The sequence below is a fragment of the Myotis lucifugus genome, unplaced genomic scaffold (genome assembly GCF_000147115.1).
Source record: "Myotis lucifugus unplaced genomic scaffold, Myoluc2.0 scaffold_302, whole genome shotgun sequence".
NCBI lineage: Eukaryota > Metazoa > Chordata > Mammalia > Chiroptera > Vespertilionidae > Myotis > Myotis lucifugus.
Genome location: NW_005871350.1, coordinates 260,091 through 270,136, shown reverse-complemented (window position 1 = coordinate 270,136; position 10,046 = coordinate 260,091). Strand labels below are relative to the sequence as shown.

General features: G+C 52.2%; 1 protein-coding gene across 2 annotated transcripts; it reads right to left on the bottom strand.

Annotated features, from left to right (window-relative positions):
• Window positions 1-4,835: 4,835 nt before the first annotated feature.
• On the bottom strand, window positions 4,836-10,046 carry TRIM11 (tripartite motif containing 11). 2 transcript variants are annotated; one of them, XM_006100194.3, is made up of 5 exons: window positions 9,912-10,046; window positions 9,592-9,822; window positions 7,521-7,543; window positions 7,338-7,438; window positions 4,836-6,804 (listed from the first exon to the last, which is right to left on the bottom strand). In XM_006100194.3, exons 1-5 carry the CDS (start codon window positions 9,975-9,977, stop codon window positions 6,257-6,259), a joined length of 969 nt encoding a protein of 322 aa, XP_006100256.1. In that variant the 5' UTR covers window positions 9,978-10,046; the 3' UTR covers window positions 4,836-6,256. The 2 variants fall into 2 exon arrangements, with proteins under 2 accessions (XP_006100256.1, XP_014321077.1); XM_014465591.2 differs by lacking the exon at window positions 7,338-7,438.

The following is a 10,046-nucleotide window of genomic DNA, read 5'->3' as shown; positions in this document are numbered from 1 at the left end:
CAATAGTCAAAGGGTGGAAAACCCCCAAATGTCAATTAACATGTGAATAAAGTGATTATATATAGATTACATATATAATGTATACCCACAGAATGAAATATCTTTCAGCCTTAAAAAGAATAAAATCTTGTTAAATGCTATAACATGGATGAACATGGAGAGCATTATGCTAAGTGACATAATCCAGCCACAAATGAACAAATACTAATTAATCCACTTCTAGGAGATATCTATAATAGTCAAATACTTAGAGCAATTAGAATGATGGTTGCCAGTGGTGGGCGAGGGTAAAGAGGAGTTGTTCAATGTTTATAGAATCTGTTTTGGCAGATTAAAATGTTCTAGGTGCTGTTGAAAACCAGCATGCATATAGCTTACACGACTCTGCTGTACACTTACAAAGGTTAAGATGGTACATTTTATGTTATATGCACTTACACATACTATTTCAAAAAAATAAGTAGGCACCTCAATACAAAAATTAAAAAAAATTATAGACAGTATGACAATGGTTCATTAAGTAGAGAATATTATTAAGATAGAAATTATAAACAATAAATAAATGAAAATTCTGAAGTTGAAAGTACAAAAATTGAAGAGAATTAAAAAAGAGGGCTCAGACTTGAGTTTGCAAAAGACAGAATTAGTAAACTTTGAGATGTATCAATACAGATGATCCAATCTGAAGAAAAAATTAAGAGCACTGAACAGAACCACAGAGAATTGTGAGACACCAACATACATACTAACATACAGGTAAATGGGAGTCCCAGAAAGTGAAAGAGATTAAAAATACTTGAATAATGGCCAAAATTTTCCTAAACATGATGAAAAACTAACATACATATCCAATGAATTCAATCAAGTTCAAAAGGTGAACACGAAGAGTTCCACACCTAGACACATTATAGTTAATCTAATGAAAGCCAAAAAGCAAAAGAGAATCTTGAAAGCAGCAAGAGAAAAACAACTTATTACATACAGGGGAACCTCAATAAGATTAAAAACTGACTTCTCGTTAAAAACAGTGGGGGTCCTGGCCAGTGTGGCTCAGTTGGTTGAGCACTGTCCCATGCACCAAATGGTTGCCTGCTCGATTTCCAGTCAGGACACATGCCCAGGTTTTAGGCTTGATCCCCAGTAGGGGGTATGCATGAGGCAACCAATCAATGTTTCTCTCTCTGTCTCCCTTACTCTCTAAAAATAAAAATCAATAAAAACATAAAAGATAACCACCAGTGGAGGGTAAAGATATTTGGATAACATGCTTAAAAAGCTAAAAGGAATAAAAACTGGCTAAGTCTGTAACTAGCAAAACTACCCTTCAACAATGAAGATGAAATAATATTCCTAGATATACAAAACTGGCAGAATTTGCTGCTAGCAAGTTTTCCTTACAGGAAATACTAAAGGACTAAGAGAAATTGAAACCAGATGAAAACCCAAATCTACATGAAGAAATAAAGAGCATGGTAAGTATAATTACATAGGTAGACATAGAAGACAGTATCAATAACATTTTCTTGACTGATTTAAAAGCCAGCCACATAAAACCACCATTATAAAATTGTATTGTTGGGATTATAACATATAAAATATATATATAAAACTAGAGGCCCGGTGCACAAAAATTTGTGCACTGGGGGGGAGGGGGGGTCCCTCAGCCCGGCCTGTGCCCTCTCGCAGTCTGGGACCCCTCCGGAGATAACGACCTGCTGGCTTAGGCCTGCTCCCGGGTGGCAGAGGGCAGGCCCAATCCCTAGGTGCAGCCCCTGGTCAGGCTCAGAGCAGGGCCGATTGGGGAGTTGGGGCGCCGCCCCCTGTCATGCACAGAGCAGGGTGGATTGGGAGGTTGCGATGCCACCCTCAGTCACGCTCAGGGTAGGGCCGATTGGGGGGTTGGGGCACCGCCCCCTGTCACACTCAAGGCAGGGTCGATGGGGAGGTTGCGGCGCCACCCCCTGTCACGCACAGAGCAGGGCCAATCAGGGGGTTGGGGCACTGCCCTCTGTCACTCACAGAGCAGGGCCCATCAGGGGGGTTGGGGAGCTCCCCCCTGTCACGCACAGAGTAGGGCCAATAGGGGAGTTGGGGCACTGCCCCCTGTCACACACAGAGCAGGGTGGATCAGGGGGTTGGGGCGCCGCCACTCTCACACTCAGGGCAGGGCGGATGGGGAGGTTATGGCTCTACCCCGTCACACACAGAGCAGGGCCCGTTGGGGGGGGGGGGGTTGGGGCGCCGCACCCTGTCACACACAGAGCCGCAGGACGATCAGGGGATTGGGGAGCTCCCCCCTATCAGGCTCAGGCACAGAGCAGGGCTGATCAGGGGGTTGGGGCGCCTTCCCCTGTCATGAACAGAGCAGGGCGGATAGGGAGGTTGTGGCCCCGCCCCCTGTCACACACAGAACCGCAGGGTGATCAGGGGGTTTGGGCGCTGCCCCGTCACGCTGATCCCAGTGCCGAGAGGCCTCGTGGCTCCGCTGATCCCGGTGCTGGGAGGCATATTACCCTTTTACTATATAGGATAGAGGCCTGGTGCACGGATGGGGGCTGGCTGGTTTTCCCTGAAGGGTGTCCTGGATCATGGTGGGGGTCCCCACTGGGGTGCCTGGCCAGCCTGGATGAGGGGATGATGGCTGTTTGCAGCTGGTCACACACCCTTCAGGGTGGGAGTCCCCACTGGGGTGCCTGGCCAGTCTGGGTGAGGGGCTGAGGGCTGTTTTCAGGCTGGTGGGTGACTGAAGCTCCCAACCGCTCCTTTTTTTTTTTTTTTTTTTTTTTTTTTAATTCTGGGCCAAGGCCTCTGCTGCTGAAAGCAGGTATCTGGTTTGTTTGGGTTCTATAATCGAAACACTGTATCATCTCCAGCTCTGAGATCCTGGCCGGCTGAAAGCTGGTTTCTGGGGTTTTGTTTAGCTTCTATATTTGTTACAATGTTTCAAACTGCCAGCTCAGAGGCCGGCAAGGCAGGCGGGGAACGTTGGAGTCCTCCTTCACTGAAGCAAGCAAGCCTCATGTTCACTTCCAGCTGCCTGGCTGCCGGCCGCCATCTTGGCTGGCAGTTAATTTGCATATCGCCCTGATTAGCCAATAGGAAGGGTAGCGGTCGTACGCTAATTACCATGTTTCTCTTTTATTAGATAGGAAGGAGGATAGCACAGAGAGAAGAGGGAGGAATGGTTCTATTTTGGAGAAAGGAAATGACACTAGGCAGTAATGTGAATCCAGAGGAATGCCTCCTTCTCTTGAGAAATATACTAAATTAATCTTTCAATGGTGTTGTCACTCAGTCCCCTCCAAAAATTAAAATCCCATCCGTACAATCATTGATACAATAGAACACTCCACTGAAGGGCAGAACACACATTCTTATCAAATGCACATGGACCACTCTCCAGGAGAGCAATATGCCAGGCAATAAAACTAAGTTTGTGTTTTTACCACAATGGTGTTTAATCAGAAGTCAACAGAAGGAAATTTGGGAAAGCCTAAAATACTTGGAAATTAAACATACGTCTAAATAACCCAGGTGCCAAAAAAGAAATCACAATAACCATTAGAAAGTGTTTTGAGCCTCCCCCCACCCCAGCCCTCTTCCCCACAGGCAGAGTGCTAGTGCAGGAGACACCCACTGGTAGTTCAAAGGACACTATCAGGCTTGCAAACCAGGGCAGCAAATTCATCCCAAACAATCCCCCAGAACCTGACCCAAGGCCCCCCTTTTCTCTGACTTCTTAGTGAGCCAAAGCACCCCAACCTAGGCTCATTTCCCCGGCCCTCTCTTCACTGTCCCCAGCTTTAATAAACGTCCTCTAAAATTCACCTGGACTTGTGTTGTGAAATCTTTCCTGCATGAAGTCAAGAACCCACATACTACCAACTGGCCCTAAGCCAGGGGTGGGCAAACTTTTTGACTCGAGGGCCACAATGGGTTCTTAAACTGGACCGGAGGGCCGGAACAAAAGCATGGATGGAGTGTTTGTGTGAACTAATATAAATTCAAAGTAAACATCATTACATAAAAGGGTACGGTCTTTTTTTTTTTTTAGTTTTATTCATTTCAAACAGGCCGGATCCGGCCCGCGGGCCGTAGTTTGCCCACAGCTGCCCTAAGCAGACCCACCAAGGGCCAGGTCCCCTTCCCAGTAGCAGTATTGGAGACATCCACTGCTAGTGCAGGAGACACCCCCTGGTAGTGTAGGGGGGCACCCCATGGTAATACAGGAGATCCCACTAGTAGTGCAGAAGACACCTGCTGCTCGTGTTGGAGACACTCACTACTTGTTGGGACACATCTTTATAGCTCTTAGCCACTCTGAGGTATCAGCTACACGGGCAAAATCTTTCCTTTACTGTGGTCCATGCTGCACAGAAGTGAGGAGCTATCACAGGGTCCACTGGCTCAGTAGGTAAAATGCGTGGACAGAGCACCCAGCATGTGTGCGTGGTCATCAACTAAGCTCATTTCTTCTGTTACCTGGTGATGGTTGTGTGAACATTCCATCCCAAACTTCCCAGTTTGGCAACAGGATCATTTGAGCTAAAGGCAGTTGGTATGCAGATAGTAGAGAAGCTGCAAGTCCTCCCCCTGCCTAAAAGGACCGAGTCAGTCGCAGGAGACAATAAGATCCCTCAGCATGGGGTTGGCTCTGGGAATCTCCATAAACCCCCCAACCAGCCCCTACCCTGGTACTGCTTCGGACTGTCATTTCCCACAAACTTGTTCTTATTGCAGTGGCAGCAGAAGCCGGACTTCTAAGCTGCTGCTGGAGTTACTCATTTCCTCTGCGTGTCTCCCATGTGCAGGAGGTGCATGTGTTAATAAACTTCTTTTTCTCATTAATCTTTTATTACCAGGTTCCAGACAGGGATCGGATGGGTGGAGGGAATATTTTCCCTCCCTCACACTGGTGTCCAGCTTTGCTCCAAAGCCTTGGTTAGGTGTCCATCCTGCTGTTCTTGGGGCAGTCGTGTGCTCCTCCAAACTCTCACCGAGGCTGTCTCACCTCCTGGCTTCTGGTGGCCATCCAGGAAATCCCAAAGTCCAAATCTTGCTTCAGACAAGAACCAACCAGTACCTCAGATTCTCAACAGGAAGTGAAACAGTAGGCAGTCAACTGGGAAAGGATGGGGAAACTTCCCCAGCCAGAAAAGTGGCAGACTCCTGGCTTGACTGAGAAAAACCTCCCGGGTACATAATTTGAAGGAATTGTTCAAAGTGGTACATACATTTTAAAAAAAAGTCCAACAATGGGAGAATGAGTAAATAAATAATCAAGTAACTAGCTATTGAACACCATGGAACCTAGAACTGTTGATCAGATTATTTGAAAAGAAGAATCCCATGGCAGTTGCATGGAATGCAGCCAGCCACTGTGTCCCCAACTTTGCTGTGGACGGTAGGCCTTTGCCCATGGACTCTCCCACCCAATTCAAAAGTGGCATCACAGACAATGGTTAGTTTATTTACTGTAAGGATGGTCCTTACCACAGATAAAATCTTGGGGTACACACCTTCTTGTGAAAAAGCACCAAAACAAGCCAATAGAAATCCTGGATTGAAGTGGTGAGGGTTGGGGGGGGGGGGGTCTACGCAGCTTCACCCCTTCCCCAGGCAGGGCCAGTGTCTTTTCTCAGCTAGTGCTCAGCTCTGGGGTGGGAAGGACATTCTGCAGGAGCCCACAGTGGCCCATGCTGGGGGACTTGAGGGCTTGTACCCAGGTTCCTCAGACCCCTTATGCAGTACCTTTTGCTCTGAGCACTCTTCCTCTGGCCTTTCCCATGCCCCCCCTCTCCTGATGACTGCTGCACCCCGATTGATGGGGGCATCCACATCCAGCACCATTTTCTAGGACCAGACCCTGAGACAGGCTGACGGACTCACCTCCCTCCCAGCGGCCTCACAAGACAGCAGCTCTTTGGGGATACAGCCCTGGGGCTGTCAAGGACTCAGGCTGAAGCCTCAGAAAGTTCCACAGGCCCTGGCCTCAACGCTGACCAGCTGGGCTCCTGCAAACAGAGCCCCCCAGGACCCTGGCTTGGGCTATGCAGAGGACTGTGAGCAACGCACCGGTGACATCAGATGGCCATGGAAGGTCACCTGGGAGATGCTGCTGGCCCCACAGTGTTGGCTTCCCGGGGACAGAGGTAGAGGGATTTTACTAAGCACACAAAGTGGCATTGGGAGCTCTTCCTGTGGCTCAGGATACCCTTGGAGACTCAAAGGCAGGACAAAGGCGTGAGACACCTGCTCACTGGGAAGCCAGCCCATCCCCAAGCCCTCCCTTGGGTCGGCAGATGGTCATGGGGGTGGGGCTGCTAGACAGAGGTGAGAAGAGGGCCCGAAGCGTCCCTGAGAAGGGCGTCTCAGGGAAGGCATACAGGAGTGACCCATCGGTGGCGCTGTAGAATGCCAGGTGCCCGGCCTCGTAGTCCAGAAAGATGCCTACACGCCGGGGTGGGTCTCGAAGAGGGGCAAAGGCCCGCTCAGAGGAGTTGTAGAAGCCCCCCAGGAACACCAGGATCCAGAACCCATTGCCTGCAAAGAGCTCGCCCTTCTCCTTACGGTTAGCATTCTCCCTGCAGACACCCAAGGCCCAGCTGGCCCGCTCGCCCACCTCCACCTCCCAGTAGTGGCGGCCGGAGCTCAGGGGCTCCCGGCCCAGCACACAGGGCCCGGGGTCAAAGCGCTCGGGGCTGTCAGGCAGGGGCTGCCGCAGGTCCCCCCGCCGCACACTCTGCATGTCTTCCGACAGGACCAGCTCAGGGTTAGCAGTGTCCGGATCCAGCGTTATGTCCCCTGCAGACAGAGCAGTGGTCACTTCAGGCCCCTTCCGCCAGCCTGCATGAAGTCTACCCTCAAACATCCTTATAGTTGGCTAGAGTGACTGTTCTCCATCTTGTGTCTTCCTCGAAAGATCACCTAACCACTTGCAGTTGCAACTCGGAATGTTCTGGAAAGTGGTCATACACTGCCTTGCAATTCACTCTCTTGAAATTCAGGAGGAACCTGAGTCCTTTCTATGTCTACTCTTCCAATCCTCAGAGTGTTCAGCCCAGCTTTCATACTGGGCTCCCCAGGCCTGGGCCTACACAGGTGTCCTGGCACCTGATGGACCGACCTTCACTTTTCCTAAATGCACCAGGACAGCCAGCCTGGCTGGCCCTCCCTCAGCAGGCTGCCCTGACCCCTCAGCTTCTCAGCCATGAACCAGAGCCTCCGTGCCTTTCCTACCACAGGCCCTGGGATGGGCACTTCTTCCGGACCAGACCTGGCCAGCTGGGTCCCCCCCGCCCCCGCCCCCACCCCCCTTGGTATGCTGTGGCACCCACCTCGGAACCTCTGCAGAGCCTCCACCAGCCCCGGGACCCTGCACACCGTCCTCATTTCCATGGGCACCACCTTAGGCGGCTGCAGCTTCACTTCCTGGACCCTGGAGAGGCAGCCAGGTGTCACACCCAGAGTGGGCCCACCCGTACCCAACCATCTTCCCTAGGGAAAGGCTGGAGTCCTACCTGCGCAGGGTGTCCATGATGTCCTGTGGGAGAGACATGTGGTGTCAGTGCCCGTCACATGGTCTTGCCCTCTACCTCCATCCGTGCTGCAGTGCCCCCCACATGGTCAGAAACTGCCCCTGCAGCCTCACCTGCTCCCATCCCATCCCGCCCACAGGCATCTTACACGGCCTCCATCAGCTGCCCTCCCTCATGTCCTCACTCAGAGCCCAACTTCCAGGTAAGGCCTCTCTGCTTAGGTGCTCCTTTCCCCCAAAATGATGCATAAGAGCATTTTATTCAGTGTCACAGGCTACTTGTAGCCCCAAAATCCACATGTTGGTGTCTTAATGACCAGGTCCTCAGAATGGGTCAGTATTGAAGACTGGGCCTTCCTAAGGAGGTGATGATATTAAAACCAGAGGCCCGGTGCATGAAATTCGTGCATTGGCGGGGGGGATGGAGGAGTGGTGGTGGTGGTGGTGGTGTGGTGGTGGTGTCCCTCAGCCCAGCCTGCACCCTCTCCAATCTGGGATCCCTCTCACAATCCAGGACTGCTGGCTCCCAACCGCTCGCCTGCCTGCCTGCCTGCCTGCCCCTAACCACTTCTGCCTGCCAGCCTGATCACCCCCTAACCACTCCCCTGCCAGCCTGCTCCCCTGCTGGCCCAATTGCCCCTAACTGCCCTCCCCTGCCGGCCTGGTCGCCCCTAACCGTTCTCCCCTGCAGGTCTGGTCCCCCCCCCCCAACTGCCTCCCCTACAGGCCTGGTTCCCCCGCAACTGTCCTCCCCTGCTGGCCTGACTGCCCACAACTGCCCTCCCCTGCCGGACATCTTATGTCCACATGGGGGTGGCCATCTTGTGTATTGGGAGTGATGGTCAATTTGCATATTACCTCTTTATTAGATAGGATGAGGTCACCAGGGTGGACCCTAATCCTATATGGCTGGTGTCCTTACAGGAAAAGGAAATTAGGACACAGGTGTACACTGAGGCAGAGAAGTCTCAGGAGAACCAGCCCTGCCCACACCTGGATCTCAGGCTCCAGGACTGGGGGAAATAAACGTCTGTTACTTAAGCCACCTGTGTCATTTGTTACACAGCCTGAGCTGACAGAGACAATCTGTTATGCTCCTGACAGTAAACAGCTTGTCTTTTTAGAACACTGCCTAGCACACAGCAGGGACCCAGCCCACTTTGTCAATCAAATGAACCCCACAAGCAGTCCTTCTAACCATACTGTGTACCACCTACCAGGCCATAAAGGATGAAGAGGGAAAGTAAGATATTGTGCCCAGCGTGGGTTTCCTTAGGGGCAGGAAATTTCACACACAGTAGTTGATTCTCTCTGGGGAGCCTGGGGACCTGCTAGGCCTCTAAAGAAAAGGGAGACTAGTGGGTTTCTGAAACCTGAGGATTCATCAGGAGAAACAGAGACAGTGCAGGCCTGGGAGAGGGCCAGCATGCAAAGGGCCAGGTGCAAAGCAGTTACAAACAGCCGTCCTTACTTGTTTTACGGGGTAAGGGGAAGTGGGGGAGGGGATAGTCTTGGTTGTCACAAGGTCTGGAGCTGCCCTAACCACTTAGGAGAGGGATGGAGAAAGGGCCCCTGCCCAGGGGTGGGGAGGGGGCCTGAACCTTGAAGGAAGTTGACCTCTGTAGAGATGACCTGGCCACTCTGGGCAGTGGGGACTAGATACACACCCCTTTAGGAAAATGCTCTGTACCCACAGAGGGTGGTTACGGGGGAATCCTGGAGGGGCACCCAGGACCCCAAACTCTGGTGTAGCTGGGGCCCTGGGATAAGTCACTCAGAGTTCTGCTTCTTCCGTTTCCAATGGGGCTCCCGGACAGGTACCAACAGCAGTTCTCAGTGGGGTTTGGGATTCATATCTATTCCCCAGACAGTGGCATGTCCATAAGGCCCTCACCAGTCCCAGTCCTCACCCCAGTATTTCACAGGTAGGACACAGGACATCCAGAAGAGGACAAGCTCAGAGAGCTTGCTCCACCGAGGGCTTCCTTCCTGCTCCCGGGTCTGCACCCCTTCCCATTAGAGCCCCTGTGTGCCCATTCCAGGCATGTGCTCACCTGCAGCAGTCCCAACGCCGGCAGCTGGCAGCGCCCCTCCAGCTCAGCGACAAGATCGGCCAGCTGAGCACTCTGTTGCCCAAGGCGGACAGCGCTCTCCTGCAGCGGGGGCAGCACCTCCAGCTCCTCCTCCTCCAGCCTCTGCAGAAGCCGTTGCTCTTCTTCTGCCAGCAGGCGGCGCAGCCGCTCAAACTCTGCACGCACATTCTGCCGCTGGCTCTCCACCATTTTCTGTAGGGGGCATAGGGGGGACAGTGAGCTGGGCACCACAAACCCACCACCAGGGCTCCACACACCACCCATCCCCCACCCAAACTCACCCCGGGGGTTGAGGGTCTGGAGCAGGAGTGCTGCGTTATGAGGAGCGTTAGTGTGAACAGCGGCATCCAGCAGTGGGGGCACCAATGCCCCACCTCCCCACCCCTGGGACCTCAGCGCCCAGCCACCTGCCTGCC